Here is a 25,648-nt window from a genome sequence, read left to right on the forward strand (position 1 = left end):
AGTGTTTACCAATTAGTTTCTATTAGAAGAAACAAAAAAAGATAAATATTATTTTATAGACTGACAAAGAAGTACGTGGCAATATAAATAGTCTTTGGCAGAGCATGTCCTTCTGTCAGTTTTTGTTGTGAAAACTACTAAGTCTAAGTATGAATCTTTTTAGGTGCTACATCAAATAGATAAATATACTTGTGTTATTTTTAAAAGAATCCACATACAATCAGAACAAATAAATATACCAAAAAAACTTGTAATATACTTACTTCACTGACCAAAAAGTTTCTTTGAAAACTAGTAGTACTTCACTATATTTTGGCTAGTCCTCTAAAGTCTCAACCACCACAATTGTATCAGGTGATTGGTCGTTGACTCCTTTGCTTGAACTATATTTAGACATTGCGACCTACCTATGATTTAAAAATAAAAAGATCACATAATCATGTTCAATATTTTCATATAGATTTATAAATCAAAGACTTTCATGTTTTAATGGCTAGAAGACTTTCATGTTCTTTAGAAATGATGTAACGGTTCAAGAAAAGATCATATAATCATACAATATTGGCACCAAGTGCTTTTAACCTATAATAACAATCTAAATTATGGACATGCAGAGTTTTCTTAGGAACAACTGAGTTTAATGCATTCATGAAACTATGAACTAGAAAGCAAAATGGACAGGTAGCAAGAATTATTGATAAAACTTCATGATGACAACATGCTACTTAAAGGCAAACTCTATGAAGCAATTGATGTCAGCTTTTATAGATAATTGTATGAAAAAATATCTAAAAATTGTAAACCCTAAACAACGAAATGCATATAATAAGTTCACAGCAACAACCAAACAAAAAAAAAAGAAACTATATTGTAAATAAAAAAACAACAGAACAATAAATATTACTTGTAAAAACCCTAAAGATCGTAAACCCTAAATGATAAATCCAGTGGCAAATATTACATGTTTACATAGGGTAACATCCACAATAATGAAACATACATAATAAATCCATAATAACAACCAAATAAAAAGAAGAAAAAACTACATTGTAAAGAAAAAAAATAACAAACCAATAGATATATTGTATCAAGCTCACCTTAATAGCTAACCAACCTTGAACGAGGTGGAGCGAACAACTTTCACGAGAATGACTGGAAGGGTTGGGGTTCTAGATACAAAAAAAAAAAAAACTAATCGCTCTCTTATATAACTGATTAGTAAATCTGTTACTTTAGTCCACTCAATTATATCTCCAAATTACAAAACGCAGTGTGAAGTAAAAATTGGTATTTTTTCTTTATTTTTTATTCACTAGTGAAGTACTATAATTTTTTATCAACTCATGGATCCATGATAAAATATTATTCGCGAAGATATGCCAATTGTATAAGAAAAAAATAAACATCACAAATAATTATAAGCTTTTCTAGTTTGGTTAGAAGAGCCCTTTAGAGATCTTAGTTTTTCTTGTATCAATTTTGATATCGTAAAATACGAACAAAAAAGAAATGATAGGCTCACTAAGAAAGAAATATGAGAATACTCTAAGTAATTTAATTGAGTGTGAGATCCAAATGAATATATATATATATATATATATATATATATATATATATATATATATATATATATATATATATATATATATATATAGATAGATAGATAGATAGATAGATAGATAGATAGATAGCAATGCTAAGGTGCTGCGGAGCACCTACTCTCACCTACTAGAAATCATAGTTGTAGGTTGCATATTCTCAATTGGACCTTATAGTTGTACCTAACATAGTTTTTTTGACAGGGATCATGCGTTTTGGACAAAAAAATCATGATTTTTAAGTTATAAAATTTTGGTACATTGTGAGCCAATGATTTTTTAAGATCATAAAAAACATGCATGTACGTCAGAATCACATGATCCAAAACTTGTTTTCCAATAAATAATGATTGTAGATCATATTTGTTGGGTCTGATCAACAAAAAATGCTCACATTTTTTGAAATTTTTAAGCTTTTATTAGGTGAGAGTAGGTGCTCTGAGAGCACCCTATCATTACTAATATATATATATATATATATATATATATATATATATATATATATATATATATATATATATATATATATATATATATATATATATATATATAAGAGGGGGATGGTTCACCCACCTGTCGTGCACCTCAAAATTTGTATCTAGATGTATATTTTGCAAATCTGACCATACTTATATGGTGTTTGTGCTCAAAAACCTACAAATAGACTCTTGAATCAAACTTTTTTAATGTGCTGGTAGGATTTTATGATGATTTAAAAATCAAAAGGTTTTGAAAATTTTAAATTATAAAATCCTAATTACACATTAAAAAGGTTGATAAAAGAGTCAGTAGATTTTCAACCACTAAAATCACATCTATCTGATGAGATTTGCCTAAATATATATCTGCATATGCATTTTGAAGTTGAGGACAGGTTGATGGACCATTCCCTTTCTCTCTTTCATATATATATATATATATATATATATATATATATATATATATATATATATATATATATATAAACTAAAAATATGGGTAATTCCGACACTTTTTTTGCAAATCCAACCATGTGGATGTGTTTGGCATGGTGAATTTGCTAGGAATCAACCATTGGATTGTGTATTTTGATGAAGAAGTATGATTTTTGAATGCTTGAATATTTATGAAGATTATGAGCCATTGATTTTAAAGCAGTAAAAAATCTCATCTGTGCATAAAAAATGGATGATTCAAATGCAGGTTCTTATAAAACCAAGCATGTAAATCACATCCCAGTGGTTAGAATTAAGGGAAAAAAACAAAAAAATCATGAAAATCAAGGTTGACACATTAGTTCTTATATTTTACTGATTATATATATATATATATATATATATATATATATATATATATATATATATATATATATATATATATATATATATATATATATATATATATATATATATAAAGAATTGGCAATTCCATATTATCCACATCGTTTTCCACAACTAAGTGTGCTGTGGGTGGATGACTTTGATCAAGGTCTCCACATTAAATGCAATATTTTTCTTCAATACTTTTATGTAGGTGGGGAGAGACCTTTCGTAAGTCAACGTAATGATGGCAATTTTAGGTCAAAATTGTCATGCCTTTAGTGGTGGCAGCAGACAGAAAGAGCTGTCAATATTTGTTTTCACAAACTCACTAGCTTAGTGGGACACTCGTTCTCTGATGGGTAATCTACTTAACTTGGGTGTAACAAAAAAATCTTTAATTGCATCCATTAATTCATGTAGGCTGGTGGCTAGACAGGAACCACTGTCCAACCTTAACACGTACCAATACCATGACCAAGAGTATTTAAAAGTCAAGCTTCTGCATATATATATATAGATGCGTAACTTCGCAACCCTTAGATGCACAGCTACGAGTGGGACACTTCAGCATCTTTTTCACACAACAAATGTTGTTCAGCATCAAAATTGTGCAAAAAGAACTTTAGTGGTGGTTTTCGACCGCCTCTAAAGCATCTCTTTAAAAAATAACATGCACATCCCTGGAGGTGTTAGCGGCGGTTTTGATCGCCGCTAAAGGTCCCAGTGAAAAACAAACCTTTAGCGACAGTCGAAAACCATCGCTAAAGGTCTTTTTGCGTGAATTTGACGCTAAACAATATTTTTTGCACAAAAAGACGTTGAGTGTCCATCACTTGCTTGTGTGGTAACTGGAATATGTAAACTGAAGATTTTTATAAGTTTTTTAATTTTTTTTTAAATTTCATCGTACAGATGCAATCTAGATGCTTGGTTTTATAGAAGCATACTCTTAGATCATCAGATTATGATGTATAATAAGTATCTTTTAAGGCTTGAAAATCAATGACTCAGTATTTTCATAAATATTCAAGCATACAAAATCACATTTCTTGATCTGATTACGATGATCCAAGTAAATGAGCCACATCGAATGCATAGGTTAGATTTGTAAAAAAAACTATGAAATTCTCAGTTCATACTAGTTTAGATATTTTGCTGGTTTTCATATTTCAGTTTATATATATATATATATATATATATATATATATAAGAAAATCTACAAAATGAGCATGGTGCTAATGAAACATGCTGTTAGATTTCTGGTATTCTTTTGAAATTATGACAGTAGAGATGTACTCTAGATGCTTGTTTTTATAGTAATCACTTCTTAGAGCATTTGATTCCAATGCATGGATAGGTTTTTATAAGGTTTCAAAAATCAATGGTCTATAATTTTCATAAATTTTTGAGACTTCAAATATCATTTTTTTCATCCAAAATGCATGATCCAAGTGTTGATTTCTCGTAAATCAATCATGCTGAACACATTTATGGGACCAGAATTTCAAAAAAAACATCAAAAGTCAATTAGCATGTTTTTATTTAGCACCGTGCCCACTCTGTAGGTTTCCATTTCCCTATATATTAAGTACTGTTAGAAATCAGGCTGGCTAAACCCAAAATCCCTTAACATTTTAACCCACAATTAATCTATTACCCTAAACTAGTGGTTGCCCATGGAAAATTTATGAAAAGCCTTCATATACCTGCCAGAAATTAAGCCAGAGACCCTTCAATTGATGAACATTAACTGACTGTAATTTTGCTGCAAGGTTGGCCCAATTACTCAAGATTTGACTTCAATTTTCCTGCATACGGATTGCCCTTTCAATGATTTCTTTTTTCCATTGTTTTAGTGCGCCTGTTGTAGAAGCAATTGGTAAAACAGTTGTAGAAGCTGTTGTTCATCGCTTTAGTGGGCATGTCTGATCAGAGATTTGGGATGTACCTTTTTTTTCGATTGAATACCGTTGAACCTCAACTTACAACGAGTGATTCCTCATCACTCATTTATGTAGAAGCCAATTCTTCCAATCAATAATTTGATATATTTTTCTTTAAAAAAAAACAGAGATCAACATGGAGGGCATTATGTGTGTTACTGAAGCTAAACGAGAGAGAGAGAGAGGCAAATCCATTGTGTATGCTATGAACTTCAAAGGAGATCGTGTCTATTGATAGTGGGAAAAGGGAGTGGAAAAAGAGAGACCCACATAGGTGTGACAGTTTGCAAAGCACCAGGTCAGTCAAGTTAGCTTGATTCAAAGGATCCTCTACTGGAATTGTCCAAGGAATCTAGTGATAGTGATAAATCAACTTTGTATCCATTCAAACTAAAATGGATAAAACACGTTTAGTATCATCCTTAGAAGTAGCTACATAAGATCAAGATAAATAGTGAAACTTTAGCTATAAGAATTTATACATGGGCACATGGTAGCATGCAATGTTCAACAATGCGTGCATCCTGCGCTACAACACAGAAAAGCTTGATAATAGCCTCACCCTCTCTTAACTGGCCTCTGGACATAGGATTTGTTGGGGTCTTCCGTTTTGAGTTTTGGAGGTCTTATCTCACCTTTCTTGCCCTGTCGAAAAAAAGAAAAAGAAAACATACTATCAGACCTTCCTAAGCAAAACCATGGTTACTGGAAACTTTAACACATTCTTGAAAACTCATCTAATCAATAGTTAATAAGAAAGCTTGAAACTAGGCTCTTCTAAAGCTCATTTCCTGCTTTATGGGAGGAAAACCTCCTAGTACATGAGATTTTTAAACACAGATCATTAAAAGTGTATGATTTGCTATCCTTTTTCGTTTTATGACATACGTGAGTGGCAATTGTCTGAATTTAAGATGTTCACACAGTTTTGTTCTTATACCTTGTACACATCATAAACTAATGCATGTCTTAAACATTTTCTAGTCAATTTTCATTTTCCACTTTCACATGAATCTTGAAAAAAGGCGCTCTTTCAATTCCTCTTTGGCAACTTGGGACAGAGTAGACCTTAAGCAAAACTTGAGGATTAGGGACACCGAGTCAACATAAGATTTGATACCATGTTAGAACAAGCCACCCAAGTTAGTTCTACTCCTGGGTTACCAGAAACTCACTTGAATGAGAAGCCGGACAGGTTTTCATCTTTCAGATTAGGCTATTTGAATAATGTAAAGGTTCACCAATTTGCAGATAGAAATGCCAAGGTTAATAAGATGTGTCAAATTAGATTTACCTTCTTTCCAGTCTTCATGAAATCTCTCCAGCTAGAAACCTGAAACAAAATAACACAAACTTTCAATGACACAGTTTTGGACTAACTAGACACGCATCATGGCCCAGATAGACCAGTCAGCTAGGTCATCCCTCTTATGGGAAAAAAAAGATCAGACAGGAGAGTCACCATCAACAAAATGAGAGAATTTTATGGAACAAATTATCAACATATAAGTCTAAGCTACGACTACTTTGCAGAACTAAGTTTCAAGATGCAATCTACTAAATAGTTTAACAAGGAAGAAAGGGATTCCAAATAGAAATAGCAATATAAGACAGGCAAGTCATAACATTTTCTAACATCAAGAAACTAGTAGGTAAACGTTTCATGATTTTCCCAAGGGTTTTCACCACATAGAGAGATGATCAGTTAAACACATTTACTACTTCAAAAATCAAGTTCCTGTCATAAGGATCAACTAAGAACAGGAGATTTTATGACCAATCTGCAACAGAAAATCCAGCATTCAACTGGGGTTTGGCATAGTGGGATGGGTTCTAGGCCACTAGATAGGTGGTCTAGGTTCAAATCCTGTGGGCGTCAGCCCCTTGCACATTAAGCCGATGCAAGGCAGCTCCTTGAGGGCGAGGGTTGCACTACAGTTTTATGCCATCAGAGAAGCTACCATAGGTTTGGCAGGCATAGTACAGAATGGCCAGGCCTCTTACTCCAGGGGTGGTTTCTCCATTCCTTATGGAAAAAAAAAACTCACCACGTAATGTTAAACATCATTAATGTGTCAACTAGTCCAAGGATGATCATATACTTATATACCTCATTATCCTCTTTGAACCAACAAAATAACTTCAGCTTTGGCATCATATATTCACTAGACATAATCATTGTAAATAAAATATCCAAAGCTCCTTATAGTAACAGCAATCTAAAGCCTAGCCAACTAATGTTTGAAAGGATGTCAAGAGTTACCAGACCTGTAGTGCGCCCAGTCAATCAGCAGTGACCCGTTGTTGTATAGCAGCGACCCGCTGTTGTATAGGAACGAGAGAGAGATCCAGAAAACATGATGAGCAGCAGCTGTGCCTCACGTGTATTGCCCCCTTTTTTGTTACAGATTGATTAGGGCTATAATACCAATGACAAAACAGCCCTCATAAGTATAACTTAATTACACAGCGTTTTCGGATCTTGGATCCATATCCGATCCAAACCCGAAACCATCAAATAACGTCTTAACAACTTCCCTCAAGATGAGCATGCATTTTGAATCATGTTCATCTTGCCTTTAAGGAACCAGAATCTTCTTACCGTCAGCCCTTTGGTGAGCAAATCTGCAATCTGATTTTCTGTTCCAATATACCTCGCTTCTAGTTCTTGATCTTCAATCTTTTGCCTGATGAAGAGCTGATCTATTTCAATATGTTTCGTTCTTCTATGATGTATAGGATTCACTGAGATCTTTATCGCACTTTGATTGTCACATAATAAGATTGATTTTGGTAAAAAAATTTCCAACTCAACTAAAAGATGTCTAATCCACATCAATTCGGATGTGACGAAAGCCATTGCACGATATTGTACTTTTGTGCTTGACCTTGCAATAGCCCTTTGCTTTTTGCTAGTCCATGAGACTAAGTTTCTCCCAAGAAACACACAATAGCCGGTCACTAATCTTCTTTTCCAGCCCAATCTGCATCTGAGTATGCCATCAACATCAGCATGTCCTGATTTTGTCTTATTTTCTCATACACCAAACAATCTCATATTGTGCCCTTCAAATACCGCAAGATCCTCTTGACCGCCTCCATATGTACAGTCCTTGGTTCATACATGAATTGTGACACTTGATTTACAGCATAAACTATATCCGGCTTGGTAAAGGTCAGATAATGAAGCATGCCAACTATACTACGATAGTTTGTTGCATCCTCAAATATATCTCCATCTCCATTGCTTAACTTTTGATGAATAGGAGATGGCGTGGCCACTGGTTTGCAGTCCCTCATTCCACTCTTAGTAAGTAAATCCATGGTATACTTATGTTAAGTCATAGTTAACACCTCATTTTTCCTATCAACTTCAATTCCAAAGAAATGTTTTAACTTTCCAAGATCTTTCATTTGAAATCTGCTGCTAAGTAGTCCTTTGATCCTTTGAATATGCTCTAAATTTTCTTTAATTATCATGTCATCTACATATATAAGAAGAAGTATTATGCAACCTTCTCTTTTATAGATAAACAAAGAATAATCAAGATATGAACGAACAAATCCATGCCTCTGAATTTCTTGAGAAAAACTTTCAAACCATGAACGTGATGCCTGCTTCAATAAATGGACTTTTGTAATCTACACACATAAGCATTCGGGTCATCTTGAGCGTAACCTTCTGGTTGTTCTATATGCACTTCTTCCTTTAGACTACCATAGAGAAAGACATTTTTAACATCCATCAGATTGAGTGTCCAACTATAATCAATAGCTAGAGACATAATGATTCGAATGGTACTCATCTTTATCATTTGACTGAATGTTTCATCATAATCCAATCTATGTTCTTAAGTGAATCCTTTTGTCACAAATCGTGCTTTGTATCTCTCCACACTACCGTCAGGTCTATATTTTATTTTATAAACCCACTTGGACCCAACCACATTCTTATTCAAAGGTCTTTTAACTATTTCTCATGTCTGACATTTGTGCAAAGCTTCTATTTCTTCATTCATAGCATCAACCTATCTTTTATGTTGATACGCCTGATAGAAATGCTTGGGCTCTTCTTGAGACTCTATGGTTGTAAGAAATACTTGATGATCCGCACTAAAGTTTTCATAACTAACACACTTCTCTACGGGATGACATATTCATGCCGACCTCCTCAGAGTCACGGAATTCTCATATGTGCCTATGGGCCTTTCATGTCCTGACATTTTGGGCATAAAATAGGATCTCGTACCTCTGGTATAAACCTGTCCCTCTTTGAATTTGTTGTGGGTTTGCTCCTCTGTCTTGTCTCTGTCATCAGTTCCAGTCTCATCTAGTTTAAAAGAAACTGTATCCTCCCTTTCTGCATGTGGAAATAAGTCTGCACTAAGCCAAGGATGATAGTATTCAATCTTTGATTGCCTGTCTTGAAGTATATTTGTATTATCATCATGCTAAAAACAATTCTCGTCAAATACAACATTTTGTGAGATATGAATAGTTCTAGTGGCAATCTCATAACATCGATACCCTTTATAACCATCTGCATACCCAACAAATCTGCAAATATTGACTTTATTCCCAAATTTATTTCTTTGGGTCTTATCAATATAAACATAACAAATGCAACCAAAAGACTTCAAATGTGTATAATCAGGATGTTTGCCATAAAGCATGAAATAGGGAGATTTTTTGTCCAATACTTCCATGGGAAGACGATTTATTACATAAACCGCAGAATGAAAGGCCTTTGTCTATAGTCTCATTGGTACTCCACTGGCATGTATCATAGTGAGGGCACTTTGTATAACATGGTAATGTTTTCGCTTTACAAGACCATTTTGTTGAGTGCGAGGACAGGCCATCCTTCGAATAATTTCATTTAGTTGCAGAAATTCAACAAAATCATTAGAAACGTACTCCTCACCCCCATCACTTTGAAAATTAAGAATAGTCAAGTAAAACTGATTTTTGACATATGCATGAAATTTGCGAAAGATGTCAAAAACTTTAGACTTTTGTTTCATGAAAAATATCCACGAATAACGAGAGTAATCATCGACAAATATAACATAATATCTACTTCTAGAAAATGAATTTTCTGGAGCAGGGCCCCAAACATCAGAATGCACAATTTCAAAAGGTTTCGAAACGCTTTTATTCATAGAATTGAAAGAAATTACATGACTATTGCAAACCTAGCAACTGGAACACAATGTCTTATTTAAATCATCACTCAAACTTGTTTCTGAAATCAATTTGCTAGAAACAAGATGTTTAATAAATTTGAGATTACAATGACCCAATCTACTGTGCCAAAGATTGGCATTATTGGCAATACTGACTGCATAAGCAAAAGACTTCTCTGAAACAGACGTTGAAGAAAAAGAGGAACACTTCTGCAATGGATTTTTTTTTGAAGACGTACATGTTCCCATGTTGTTTCCCTTTAGCGTACGTTATCTTCATGCGAAGATCCTTCACATACACAGAAGAAGTGAAAACAACGCAGAAATTAGTATCATCAACAAGTTTACAAACAGAAACAAGATTGTTTTTATGTTGGGTGCACAAAGAACATCAAGAAGTTTAATAAATTTAGACTCAGAGAATGGATAAAAACATTTCTAACATATGTGATTGGGTGTTTGGCACTGTTTCCTGTGATGACATTGCCCTTCCCAGAATATGTAACTGGTCTAGAAAGCTTAGCTGCATCTCCAGTGATGTAACTAGTTGCTCCAGAGTCAACGTACCAAACTCCTTAATCATTCTGTTTCAGATTTAATGAATTTAATGCAGCAACTAATGCATTCAAATCACCCAAGTTTTTCTCTCCTCCAGCATGTGACTGATTCATATTTTGTCCAACTACAGGACCTTTATGATAAGTAAAGTTATCCTCAATATTATAAGTTGGATCATCTTTGTGATAACAATTAGCTTTCACATGACCAGGCTTTCTGCATATAAAGCAAACTGGAACATGTATGCCTCCAATATTAACACTATTTGAATTTGGGGCATTAGGAGAAGGCAAAATACCTCTGTCGCCCTGATTTCCTGCTCTTTCTCGGCCACGGCCTCCTTGGTAGCCTCATCTTCCTCTTTCTCTATTTGCCCCCATAAACAACACCTCGTGAGAATCTTGTGACAACCCAGAGTCTCCAGTAGTATTCTTAAGATTTTATCTTACTTTAGTAATCGAGGTTTGATATTTTCGAATGACGGAAGAATAGGAAAGCACTGCAATATCGTAGAAATAACATGATATTCTCGCTCCAAGTCAGCTAGAGTGTATTGGACCTTATCACGATCGGAAACAGTCTCTCCAGCCAACGCTAACTGATCAGTGATCTCTTTCACTTTGTTTAAATATTCCAAAATAGTTGAAGAACCCTTCTTGAGACTCTTAAACTATTTCCTTAAATATATAACTCTGGATTCTGATATTTGAGAATATGTCTTGGTCAAATTGTCTCATAGTTCTTTGGTTGTGCAGTCATCTAAAATGCCTATGAGAACGTCATGTGAGAGCGCATACGTTAGATAGGCTACAACTGCTTGATCCCTTTTTACCCATGACAGATACTCAGGATTCTTGATGTAAACAACATTTATTGTCCTTTTGTCATCTCTCTGCTCCTGCATAATAAACTCATATGGCATTTTAACCGAACCATCAAGATGACTAGACAAATCATGGCTACTGATAAAAGGAATAATTAGTCTTTTTCAGGTCAGAAAATTATTATTGTTCAATTTTTTTGAAACAAGTTGGGTCAAGAAAATAGAGGCCCATAGACTCTAAAGCATTGATATCCATTAGAAAGAGATGAATATATATATATATATATATATATATATAATGAGCAAAGACTGCATTCAGTAAAAAGAATGGTCCAAGAGTAGAGACCGACCCAAGAGAAAGTAAAGCAAAATCACACCATAAGAAGTTCGGACAAGTATGGGCTTACAAGAAATATGCAGAAAGAAGATAAGGAGGAAACAAATGGGAAGTGCATATGAACCAATAACACACATATAAAGATGTGAAAGACAGAGGAAGAATAGCAAAACGAATCACAAAAAAAAAAGTTTGGACAGCATGGGCTTACAAAATTTTTCGGTAGGATTTCTATTGCAGTCCAGATAAGCCAAAACCCAACCCCAAACAAATTTACGATACCAGATAATACCGAGGATTCGGATTCACAACACAGGACTGTTCATGAAATAATCTCAATCCAGCCAGGCCAGATTCACGATAAAACAGGGTTTCACAGCACCAAACAACACGAGGGAATCAGACGATTCACGATAAAACAGGGTTTCACAGCACCAAACGACACTAGGGAATCAAATACATGACACGGAGAGATTGATTACGACACAAAAGTCTGATTCACGACAACGACATAGAATAAATATAAAAGAGAGAAAGATCTGATTCACGACACAAAAACAACTACCCAAACAGTTAGAGTCACATTACGGATTGCAGAAGGATGAACAGCCCAATCCAACACATCTGATCGCACCCAGTCACGTTCCTTGCTCTGATACCATGAAAAGATGTCAAGAGTTACCAGACCTGTAGTGCGCCCAGTCAATCAGCAGCGACCCGTTGTTGTATAGCAGCGACATGCTGTTGTATTGGAACGAGAGAGAGATCCAGAAAATATGATGAGCAACTGTTGTGCCTCACATGTATTGCTCTTTTTATGTTACAGATTGATTAGGGCTATAATACCAATGACTAAACAGCCCTCATAAGTATAACTTAATTACACAGCATTTTCGGATCTTGGATCCATATCTGATCCAAACCCAAAACCATCAATAGCGTCTTAACAATGTTTGATAAGGAGATTCTATTCAAAACATCAAATATCAAGACCATTGATAAAAAGTGTTGTTTCATGAAGAGATTCATTTGAGAAACAACCCAGTAGGTTGATCAACTTTTGCATTTCCTTGCAGAATATAAGAGCACAAGATATATCCATTGGTCTGTCCCATTACAGGCATTTTCTGAAGCGATGGACTGAGAATCCTCTCCCCATCAAAGTTACATTTGAAATGTAATCAATACCAACAAGTGCCTCTTATGGGCAAAAGCTGTAATGAAATACAAGTGCCAAGAACAATGTTACAAAGTGACTACAAAGAAGGCAAGCACAAACACATAAGCAAGATGTCACTAATGGACAAAATACAATGGGCCACAAAGGGCAATCACCAAACACACACAAAGTGAGGAGAATTAAAAATATAAGAATTGAGAAATGCTTGAAAAAGCATTAAGAATGAAGAGGGTTTTGACCCCTATTTATACAACTCATGGGGACCAAGGGGAGCTCCCATAGAGTCATTGGGAGCTCCCCAACGGTCATACTTATGACCATTGGGGAGGGTCCCGACAACTCTAAGGGGGGTGACTCTTATGACCTTGGTCAAATAAGAAAAAGAAATAAAAATAAAGAAACCCAAAAATGTTCCTAGTGGATATGTCTATTTACATATGAGCAAAAAGACTAAATTGTCCTTAGCAAGCATTACAAAAGATACAATATATATATATGATATCCACATATTTTAACACTCCCTCAAACGGCGAGACCACAAAGAGTTTGGTTAGGAGAAAGTAGAAACGAGAGGATAGCAAAGCTTTGATAAAAAAATCAGCAAGTTGATACTCTGAAGTGACATATAACAGTTGAATGATGACACGCAAAAATTAATCCTGAACATAATGACAGTCCATCTCGATGTGCTTTGTTCATTCTTGGAAGGTGTAGTTAGCAATGTAGATGACACTCTTGTTGTCGCAACACAACTTCGAAGGAATAGAGATGATGACTCCCATATCTTTGAACAAACTTTTTAACCATACATATTCAGTTGTAGTTGTAACCATCACCCTATACTCGGTTTCTGTGGAAGACAAAGACACCTTTTGTTGTTTCTTATATCTCCAAGAAATTAATGATTCTCGAAGAAAAACACAATAACCTGTGGTAGAAATATGATGTGGGGTTACTACCCCAATCAGAGTCAGTATAAGCAATTAAATTGGGAGATGAAGAAGAGGATAAGAGTAACCCTTTTGTTATTGTTTCCTTTAGATATATAATAATTCGTATAACAGTCATGTGAATAGTAGTAGGGGCATTTTAAAATTGACTTGCAATCTGAACAACATGAACAACATGAACAATATCTGGTTTGCTAATAGACAAATATGTTAGTGACCCAATCAATTGACGATAAGGAGTGAGATCTTCTAAAGGAGTTTCATCATCGGATCTCATCTTAGCATTGATTACTTTTAGAGTCTTCACTTTCTTTTGGTCAGTTAAGTCAAACTTGACAATAATATCTGATGCAAACTTTATTTGAGAAAGAACATATCCTCTAGGGGAATATGCAACTTCAATCCCTAAAAAAATACCTTAGAAATCCAAGGTCAAACATATCAAAATTATTTTTAAGAACATTTTTAATAGATTCCATGCCTCTTTTGTCATTCTCAGTGATGATCATATCATCAACATATAACAACAAAACAGTAATGTGATTACCTGCATTCTTAACAAAAAGAGCAGTATTACTATAACAAGAAGTAAATCTACTATCAAGAACAACTTTACTAAAGAGATCATATGAAACTTTTTGAGCTTGTTTAAGACTATAAAGAGCTTTATGAAGCTTAAGGATTTTTTATTTCTCTATTTCAAGACCCAACGGAGGATCCATATAGACTTCTTCACAAAGATTCTTATTTAAAAAAGCATTTTTGACATCTAATTGGTAGATAGGTCATTGTTTAATAGATGTTAAAGCTATTAAAGTTCTTATACTAGTTATCCTAGAAAAATGAACAAAAGTTTCTCATAATCAATTTTATATTCTTGTGCATACCCCTTAGTAACTAACCTAGCTTTATATTTTTCTAATGACCCATCACTTTTAGTTTTGACTTTATAAAGTCATCTATACCCAATAGCCTTTTTTTCCAAAGGGAGACTTACAAATTTTCAAGTGTTAACTTTGTTGAGTGCTTCTAATTCTAGTTTCATAACATCTATCTAATGTGAATGTTGCTTAGTTTCTTCAAAGTTGGAACGCTCATGATATGAATGGATCATCATTAGATAAGTTATATAATTTGGAGAAAAGGAATCATATGACACAAATTTTTGAGGTCTACTACTCATAGAGGATTGTCTAGGTAGGGATTCCTCTACTTGGTCCTCTAAGGAAAGATTTTGTAAATACATGTCAAAAGCATTTTGATGCTCATTTTCCTCATGCCGAGTATACACATAGATATCGTAAAGATTCTTATTAGGAGAATCATCATTTTGATGAGAATTGTTATCATAACATTTTCATTATCACAAATAGTATCATTAGAAATTTTAGACTCATTTCTAGGTAATAAGTCAAATAGAAAAGAATAATCAACTTCTTTGGGTTTTTGATGTTAAAATCCATTTTGGTCCTCAAGAAAAGTCACATTTCTTGAAATATAAAGTTTGTTATTTTTAATATCATAACACCTATATCCCTTTTGATTTTCACCATAGCCAACAAAAGCACATTCAAAAGTTTTTGGTGAAAGTTTAACTTGTCCTTGAAAAAGAACAAAGCATTTGCAACAAAAAAATCTTAATTTTTTAAAATTCGAAAATATTTTGAATCATTTTTCAAAGGGAAAAACATTTTTTAAATATGTGGATGACATCCTATTTATAAGATATATTCTGGAAAAGGCGGCTTCAACCCGAAAATTCTTTGGAACATTCTTAGAAATAAGAAGAGTTCTTGTGGTTTCAATAAGATGCCTATGCTTTTCGGCAAGGGCATTTTGTTGGAAAGTTTTTAGACAAAATCTTTGATGAATAATGTCACTTTGTTTAAGGTAATTTTTTAATTCATTTGACAAGTATTCTCCTCGAGAATCGGATCTAAAGATAGCTATATTATTTTAAAATTGATTTTGAATAAGACTAAAATTCTTTAAAAATAAAAAAAAAACATTTAATTTGTATTTAAGAAAGTAAATCCAAGTATAGCTAGTGAAATCATCAATAAAACAACATAATATGAATATTCTCTGTTAGACATGATGGGTTTCGGTCCCCATACATCCGAATGCACTAACTCAAAAGGTCTTTTAGAAATGAAGTTGCTATGTTGAAAATGAAGAGAATGCATTTTTTCAATAATATAATCATTGCATGTAAATTTCTTTTCATTAAAATTTTATTTTAAGAAAGGAAAAAGATACAACTTAGAGACACTAGGATGACCAAGACTTTTGTGCCAAGTGATAACATCTTTACATTGAACATGATTACAAAATGATTTAAATGGTAAAGACAAAAAATCAATATAATATAGGTCGCTTCTTCTATGGCCTTGCCCAATCCGCTTCACAGACCAGAGATCATGCACATAGCAATTTGTAGGTGAAAAAGAGACACTACAACCAAGATCAATTATTTGAGAAACCGAAAAAAGATTTAAATTGAACTTTGGAATAATTCTAATTTTTAGAATATAAAATTTTGTCTTTTCTTAAAATCTTTTTAAGGTTTTCTATTCCTTTAACATCTAAGGATGTATCATCGGCCATGGAAACAAATGATTTAAAAGAATTAAGGCTTGGTTTAGATAAAAGGGATGCATTTGGTGTTATATGGAAAGAAGCACCCGAATCAAGAATCCAAGAAGACATACCGGGAGTTAATAAAACCGCGACACCGAAAGTATAAGGTGTGAAAGAGTTGTTTCTCATAAATTGTTGGAGAGCTTCCGTAAGTTGAGCAATAGAGTCCTTGTAAAACCCAAAAAAAAAGGATTCAGGTCGGATCCTGATCTGAACCAGACCCGAGGCCACCGCCTCCCTCGCGCCTTCTAAAGGCAGCGAGCCAGGGGGGTTTCAAATACAAACCCCTCTCCTGCTCTCTCGTTCTCTCTGCACTCTTCCCCTCTCGCTCTCCCTCATCTCCCTCGATTCGCCGGAGCAAGCCCGAGCCGCCCTCGCGTCCGACCTGTAAAAGTATCCTCAACGAGATACTATGATCAAGACGTCAATATTCTTGATAAAGAATGGCACACATGCACAAAATCACAAACTTCTCACAAATGCACCAAAGGCATAAAAATAAATATTCAAACTTTATTAGGAGCATGGGCTTTGACTCAAAGCCATGAGAATACAAAGAAGGGGAAGCCCCTATTTATAGACAAGCAAAGGAGCCACATAGGGGGCTCCCAAGAGAGTCGTTGAGAGCCTCCAACGGTCACATATGTGACCGTTGAAGGCTCCCCAACGACTCTTTGAGGAGCCTCCCTATGTGGCACATATTACAAAAACAAAAAAATGAAAGAAAAAAAGAAAAAGGGAAAAGTTACAAGCATATTCTAAAATAGAATATGCGTAAAACAAGAATTTACAAAAATACCCTTTTTCGGGTGAACAATGAGACAAAACGAAATATAAATATATTTATATATAGAGAGATACATATACATATGTATATGTATCTCTCTCTCTATATATATATATATATGAATATATATATATATGATATTACAATATCGATACATAATTTAACACCCCCCTTCAAACTTAGGGCATGATGACCGAAAGTTTGCCAAAGAGAAAGTTGAATCGTGGTGCACATAAGGCTTTGGTGAAAAAATCTGCCAAGTGATATTCTGAAGTAACATAAGGTAGATCAATGACTCCTTTTAAATAGGCTTCACGATCATAGTGACAGTCCATTTCAATGTGCTTAGTCCGCTCGTGGAAAGTATGATTTTTGGTAATGTAAATTGCACTCTTGTTATCACAGCATAGCTTAGTAGGTCCTTCAATAGTGATCCCCATGTCTTCAAGCAGTTGATGAATCCATACAATTTTCATGGTAGTAGTTGTCATGCTTCGGCTTCAGTTGACGATAGGGACATTTTTTGTTGTTTTTTACATCTCCACGAAATTAGTGAGTCTTCTAAGAACACACAAAAACCAGTGGTGGAGTGACGGTTATTTGGGTCACCTCCCCAATCAGATTCAGTATAAGCAATTAAATTTAAATCAGAAGAAGAGGACAGAAAAACTCATTTATTTAGAGTACCCTTTATGTATCTTACGACTCGCAAGATGACACTCATGTGGACGGAAGTTGGTGCATGCTGAAACTGGCTTGCAGTATGGACTGCATGAGAGATATCTGGTCTGGTGATACTCAGATACATTAATGATCCAACAAGCTGTCAGTAGGGAGTAGGATCCGGAAGGGGAACACCATCATCAATCTTCATTTTAGCCCCTACTATAGCAGGAGTTTCACAAACCTTTTCATCTGTAATATCTGATTTGTCAATGATCTCAGAAGCAAGCTTAGTTTAAGACAAGAAATACCCTCTATGAGAGTATGCTACTTCAATACCCAAAAAATAAGTTAGAAAACCCAAATCAGACATTTCAAATTTATCTTTCAAAATTGATTTTATACTCTTAACCCTATTAGAATCACTACCAGTGATGAGCATATCATCCACATATAACAGCAAGATCACAATCCTTGCATTGGATTTTCTAACAAACAAAGCAGTGTCAGTAAAATAGGATAAAAAACCATTTTCTATCATTACGGAATTAAACCTATCATACCAAGCCTTAGGGGCTTGTTTCAAACTATAAAGTGTTTTTTTAAGGTAAAGCACATTTCCTTTAGGAGTCTCCGTTCCAGGAGGAGCATCCATATATACTTCTTCATTTAGATCTCCGTTTAAGAAGGCATTTTTAACATCCATTTGATAAATGTTTCACTTGTTGATTGAGGCAACAGTTATAAGACATTGGGCAGTGATCATTCGAGCCACCGGGGCAAAGGTCTCTTCATAATCAATCTCATATTCTTGACTATACCCCGTTGTAACCAGATGGGCCTTATATCTCTCGAGAGACCTATCACTCTTAGTCTTAAACTTAAATACTCATCTACACCCTATTGCTTTCTTACCTTTAGGAAGGTCTTGAATTTTCCATGTCTTGGCTCTTTTCAGAGCTCCGAGTTAATTATCCATTGTGGCTATCCATTCAGAATATTTTCGTGTTTCCTCGAAGTTTCTAGGTTCTATGTAAGAATGAATGGTGTTTAGACAGGCTCTATGTTTAGGTGAAAAAGATTCATATGAGATGAACCTAGAAGGAGTTTTTTTGTCTTTCGGTCCTACGAAGGTTCTCCTCACTTTGAGGAGTAGTTCTACTCAGAGTTACCAGTCGAGGAAGCGGGAGCGGAAAGCGATACAGGAAGCGAGACACTTTCAAAAATTTAAGTAGGGAAGCGTGGGACTACTTAGAAGAAAATTCTAAACCGTCTCGGAAGCGGCCTAGGAAGCGAACCGGAAGTGAGGGGGAAACGAAAAAAATGGAAAAAATGGAAAAAATGGGGAAGCATGGGAAAAGCGCGCTTCCCAAAAAAGGGGGACGCTTCCCCTCACGCTTCGGAAGCGCGACGTTTCGCACTTCCGAAGCGCGCTTTCCCTTTTACCTAGGCGCTTCCGGTAACTCTGGTTCTACTAGTATCATCATATCTTTCAAGAGCACTTCTGAAGGTGTTTCTATCTCTATGAGTATAGGTGATGGGATCTCTAGGAGGTTCCTCATCGATATGTTGATGAAATGGAGAAGATACAGGATTGGTTTCTCTGGTTTCATTTTCATTTGAGTTATTCTGATTTGACTCATCATCACTAGTATCATCTCCTTTAGTTACAAGATCAAATAGAAAGGAATACTCTACATTCTCGTCATTAAATTCAAGATTTTCGAAACCACTGACATTTTCCAAAAAACTTACATTTTTGGAAACATATAGTTTAACATTTTTAATATCATAACATCGAAAACCCTTTTGAATTTCGGAATAACCAAGAAAAGCACAAGGAATGGCCTTTGGGGAGAGTTTGTCATTTTTATCAGTAAGGACAAAACATTTACATCCAAAAGCCCTTAACCTGCTATAATCAGGTTTTTTCTCATACAATCGTTAAAATGGGAAAATCTTGTTCAAATTTTTTGATGGGAGTCTATTTATGAGATAGACCAATGTAAGGGCTGCCTCAGCCCAGAGTCTTTTTGGAATATTCTGCAAAATGAGCAAGGTTCTAGTTGTTTCAATGATATACCTATGTTTTCGCTCAGTCAACCCATTTTGTTGTGGGGTTTTTGGACAAGATTTCTTATGGAGAATTTCATGACTTTCAAGATAACTTTTGAATTCATTTGAAAGATATTCGCCACCGGAGTCGGTCCTAAGAATTTTTAAACTTCTATTGAATTAATTTAAAACCATCATATGAAATGTTTTAAAAATTGATTTAAGAAAATAGATCCAACAAAATCTAGTGTAATCGTCCACAAAAATAACATAGTATGAGAATCCTCCTTTACATATCACAGGAGCCGGACCCCATACATCAGAGTGAACAATTTCAAGAGATTTTGTTGTAAACATGGATCTTTAAGTAAATGGTAGACTTTTCATTTTCCCAATAATACATTCATTACATACAAAATTCTTATTACAAAGATGCTTAATAAAAGGCAAATAAGAGATTTTAACAATGTTGGGATGCCCCAGTCTCTTATGCCATACATGAATATCTTTGTTTTGAGCAACATTACAAAACTGATTCTTGGGAATTTGGAGAAAATCAACATAGTAGAGGTCTCCTCTCCTAGAGCCTTCTCCAATCAATTTCCCGGACTGGCGATCCTGTATCAAATATTTATTAGAAGAAAATTTTATATTGCAACCATAGTCCGAGAGTTGAGAGACCGAAAGTAAATTTAAGTTTAATTTTGGTATAAGACAAATTTTTGGAACAAAGAAATCTTGTTTTTCAAAATTGCCTATTCCTTTAATTTCAAGAGGTGTTCCATCTGATGTTGAAACAAAAGATGGAAGAAAATTTTTAGAAAAATTGAAAAGAGAACAAGCACTTGGAGTCATGTGAAAAGATGCACCGGAATCTAGGAGCCAAGATGTCTAATCGGGAGGTGAAAAGAATGACATAGCGGCTCCGAAAATGCCTTCCTTGAGAAGAGGTTGTAGAGCATCCACAATTTGTTGAAGGGAAAGAAGCCCTTTTGATGAAGATGGTCGTTCCTCTGGTTGGGATGCCATAGCCGCAACAAGTATTTTCTTCCATTTGGGGCAAATGGGTTTGATATGCCCAGATTCTTTACAAAAATGGCAAGTTAATTTGCTATAGTCTCTTTTGCCATATCGATCATTTCCTCCTTGACCTTGATTTTTGAAATGAGGAGGTTTGTAGGCCTTCATATTATTCCCGGGTCTTGACACGGCATTTACCCCTTCACAATCATTTTGAGAAGAAGAGGTAGCAAGGATGCTAGGATTATTCTTACCAATCCCCATACGGGTTTCCTAACCACTTAGCTTAGTGATTACATCTTCAATGGAGGGAGATGTGAAGGCGGATAGAAGAGAGGACCGAATTTGTTCAAATTCGGGTCTAAGTCCATTTAGAAAATTGAAGAATCGATCTTCCTCTAGTTGTTTGTGTCTTAATTTGATCGCTTCTCCACTTTATTTTGGTTCGAGCATAGCGAGCTCATCCCAAATAGAAGATAGTTCGGCAAAATATTTCCGAATAGACATATCGTTTTGTTGAAGGGTCAATGTCCTCTTTTGGAGGTAATACTTGTGTGATAAGTCCCTTGAAGTATACATTTTTTCAAGGTACAACCAAGCTTCAGAAGCCTTTTTGAACTTAATGATGTTGGCGTTGATCTTGGTTTCTACGGATGAAAAAATCCAAGACAAGATTTTGAAGTTCTACATCTCTCACTCATCATGCCTTTTTGAACACTCTTCTAGGGCTTTTTGTCTATCTTCCCCTTCAAGAATCTTAATATCATTTTTTTCAATGATGGTAAGTTTGGGTTCGGGTTCGGGTTCCGGTATTGAACCTTGAACGTACCCCCAAATGCCCTTTCCTTTGATATGAGCTTCCATATTGCCAGCCCAAACATGATAATTTGAACCATTAAGTTTAAAACCAAGGGAGAAATGAGAGTCTTTTTCGCCCATTAGAGAGGATAAAAGATGAGAAAAAACACGTACCGCAAAAGTTTTTCACGTCTTTCTTGACAGGAGAGGCTTCTAAAATATTTTCCGAGAAGGATGACTCACTTCAATCTTCAAAATCTTGAAGGCACAATTTTCGAGACACTCAAAAATGAGAATACGCACAATCCTCTTCCTTCAACGAGGCTCTGATACCATGTAAAAGTATCCTCAACGAGATACTATGATCAAGACGTCAATATTCTTGATAAAGAATGGCACACATGCACAAAAAGAACACTTATAACACTTGTGCATACAAGCACAAAATCACAAACTTCTCACAAATGCACCAAAGGCATAAAAATAAATATTCAAACTTTATTAGGAGCATGGGCTTTGACTCAAAGCCATGAGAATACAAAGGAGGGGAAGCCCCTATTTATAGACAAACAAAGGAGCCACATAGGGGGCTCCCAAGAGAGTCGTTGGGAGCCCCCCAACGGTCACATATGTGACCGTTGGAGGTGAAAGAACTCCTAAAAGAATCAAGGAATCAGTGAGAGAGAGAGAGAAGAGAAAACTCGATATTTGAGAATCGGCAGCCACTTTTTCCTTAGTAGTTGCAGTAATGCTACATTACTCTTAATAGGGTTACAATAACCTTACAAGGACAAAAATGCCCCTCATTAGTAACACATGTTACATTAGAATACAAATGAAACAAAACACGTGATTGGATATGGATCATTTATCGGATCCATATCCAATCCATACTCCATATTCTAATACCCTCCCTCAAGTTGTGCATGGGGTTGAACCATGTGCAACTTGTTCTTCAGATACCAGAAGCGGTGACTTGTGAGACCTTTTGTAAATATATCGACAACTTGGTCTTCTGAAGGCACATAAACTGGTTCAATCTCGTTGTCGGCTATCTTTTGTCTGATGAAGTATTGATCAATCTCAATATGCTTAGTCTGACTGTGATGAATAGGATTGAATGCAATTTGTATAGCACTTCTATTATCACACATAAGTGTTGAGTTTGAGATATCCTCTCCCATCTCTGTAAGTAGATGCCTAATGCAAGTCACTTCTGTTGTGGCAGTTGTCATAGATCTATACTCTGCCTCTGTGCTAGATCTTGCCACAGCCTTCTGTTTTCTGCTACTCCATGAGACAAGATTTCTCCCAATGAAAACACAGTATCCTGAAACAGACCTCCTCTTATCTGGATCCCCTGCCCAGTCTGCATCTGTATAGGCCAGTATGTCATGTTTTGGTGTCTTCCATGAAGATTGAATATATGTGATACCATGAAAGAACTCCTAAAAGAATCAAGGAATCAGTGAGAGAGAGTGAGAGGGGAGAGAGAGAAGAAGAGAAAACTCGATATTTGGGAATCGGCAGCCACTTTTTCCTTAGTAGCTGCAGTAATGCTACATCACTCTTAATAGGGTTACAATAACCTTATAAGGACAAAAATGCCTCTCATTAGTAACACATGTTACATTAGAATACAAATGAAACAAAACACGTGATTGGATATGGATCATTTATCAGATCCATATCCAATCCATACTCCATATTCTAATAGGAGGCTCCCCAACGACTCTTTGGGGAGCCTCCCTATGTGGCACATATTACAAAAACAAAAAAATGAAAGAAAAAGGAAAAAAAAAGGAAAAAAGTTATAAGCATATTCCAAAATGGAATATGTGTAAAACATGAATTTACAGAAATACCCTTTTTGGGTGAACAATGAGACAAAAGGAAATATAAATATATTTATATAGAGAGAGAGATACATATACATATGAACTATACATATACATATATATATATATGATATTACAATATCGATACATAATTTAACACGGCCTTCCCCGAACACCGACGGCTCCCTACGGGCGGCTGCGACCCCAGTGCCATCCCCTCCCTTTTGTTTCGATCGACATCGTTGTCGCCGATGCCGACGACCTCCAGGTATGCACCGACTTCCGCTCCTTTTCCTTCTGTCTCTCTCTCCCCCTTTTCTTCTTCCTTCCGTCGACCGACAGGGGCAAAAGCCCATGCCTGTCGGTCCATTACGGTAGGGGATAACCGTCCGGCAGGGGCTTAAGCCCCTGCCACTTTGCCGACAGGTCGGCAGGGGTAAAACCCCTGCCGCCTATAAGAAAGGTTTTGGCAGGAGTTTTGGGGCCCCTGCCTGCCTTTTCTTTCACCAGGGAGGGTCGAACCCCCCCCCCCCCCCTCCCTGTCTCGATGTGCAAGGGGAGGGTTCGACCCTCCCTGCCTCTGTTTGTCGTAGGGGAGGGCTCGAGCCCTCCCTGCCTTCGAACTACGCAGGGGAGGGTTCGACCCTCCCTGCCTTTATAGTACGCAGGAGGGGTCGAGCCCCTCCCTGCTTGTCCTTTACATAGGGGGAGGGGTCGAACCCCTCCCTGCTTGTCTGTTGTGCAGGGAAGGGGTCGACCCCCTCCCTGCTTCCCTGCTCTCTTTTACGGCAGGGGGTCGAGCCCCTCCCTGCTCCCTGTTACGGCAGAGGAGGGGTCGAGCCCCTCCTTGCACTGCACCCTCATTGTTCAGGGGAGGGGCTGCGACCCTCCCTGCACCTTTCAACGACAGGGAAGGGGTGGAGCCCCCTCCCTGTACCCCCTGTCTGCAGGGGAGGGGCTGAGCCCCTTCCCTGCGTACCCTTTTGCAGGGATGGGGCCAAGCCCCTCCCTGTGCACTCATTTTGCAGGGGAGGGGCGGCCCCTCCCTGCACCCTCAGTTTGGCGGGGGAGGGGCCAAGCCCCCTCCCTGTTCCTTCTCCTTCTAGTAGGCAGGGGCATCGCCCCTGCCTCCCCCTTTGTGACTAACGGGCAGGGGCAGAGCCCCCTTCCTTTCCCCCGCATCAGGCAGGGGGGGAACCCCTGCAAGTTCGCATAATCGCCAGGCAGGGGACAAGTCCCTGCCTCCTTGCATGCTCGACAGACAGGGGCGAAGCCCCCTGCCTCCCCTTCATTGTTGACATACAGGGGCTTTGCCCCTGCCTCTCTTCTACTTTGTCAGGCAACCCTGCCTGCCCTCGATTTCTAAGGCAGGGGTGGCAACCCCCTGCCTCCTCGTAGTTTGCTGACAGCAGGTCAGCAGAGGCTCGCAGCCCCTGCCCCTGCTTCTTGCGCTTATAGCAGGTGCGCAAGGGCACGATGCCCCTGCCTCTATTTCCTTCACATTAGGTCAGTGGCAGTGCCCCCGACCTTTTGTTTTTGGTGTTAGCTTGCTAAGATTGTCGCTTTTGCACCTCATACGACGGATCCCGCTCACGCTCCGCGACCCGAGCCGTCAATCGTTTACACCCACAGGCGACAGCAAGCTTGTAACTCTCCAAGGTAGGGGAAGATTGCACTGAAGACTTGGACAATCGAATTGAGTTCATTTAACTAAAAATAATAATTAAATAAATATATGTGCATATATATATATATATATATTTTTATACAAGTATGCATTTAACTCAAGGACCCGGTTTCACGATCCTTGTCCGTTACTTTCTGTCATGTCTTTACTTTGTCATCGCGCTTTACACCCAGGCTCTTGCTTTTGCAAATGTTTTGTTACTGCCTTGCCATTGTAGATGACGCTCAGGTTTTCGCTTATTGTATGTGCTATAAAGGCATCCTCGTGGAGGATGCAAGGGCATT

The 25,648-nt window shown here is 36.7% G+C and overlaps 1 protein-coding gene across 1 annotated transcript in view; it reads right to left on the reverse strand.

Moving 5' to 3' along the window:
* Positions 1–5,203: 5,203 nt before the first annotated feature.
* Positions 5,204–25,648, reverse strand: part of LOC149846845 (uncharacterized) — a 146,536-nt gene continuing 126,091 nt past the window's right edge. Inside the window, exons 8-9 of the mRNA XM_089996606.1 lie at positions 6,137–6,175; positions 5,204–5,487 (exon numbers count right to left, since the gene is read on the reverse strand). Coding sequence (XP_089852732.1) covers positions 5,401–5,487; positions 6,137–6,175 — 126 coding nt within the window. The 3' untranslated portion in view covers positions 5,204–5,400. The remainder of the gene's footprint in view (positions 5,488–6,136; positions 6,176–25,648) is intronic.

Source organism: Nuphar pumila, chromosome 2 (genome assembly GCF_984573655.1).
Source record: "Nuphar pumila chromosome 2, dmNupPumi1.hap1.1, whole genome shotgun sequence".
NCBI classification, from domain to species: domain Eukaryota; kingdom Viridiplantae; phylum Streptophyta; class Magnoliopsida; order Nymphaeales; family Nymphaeaceae; genus Nuphar; species Nuphar pumila.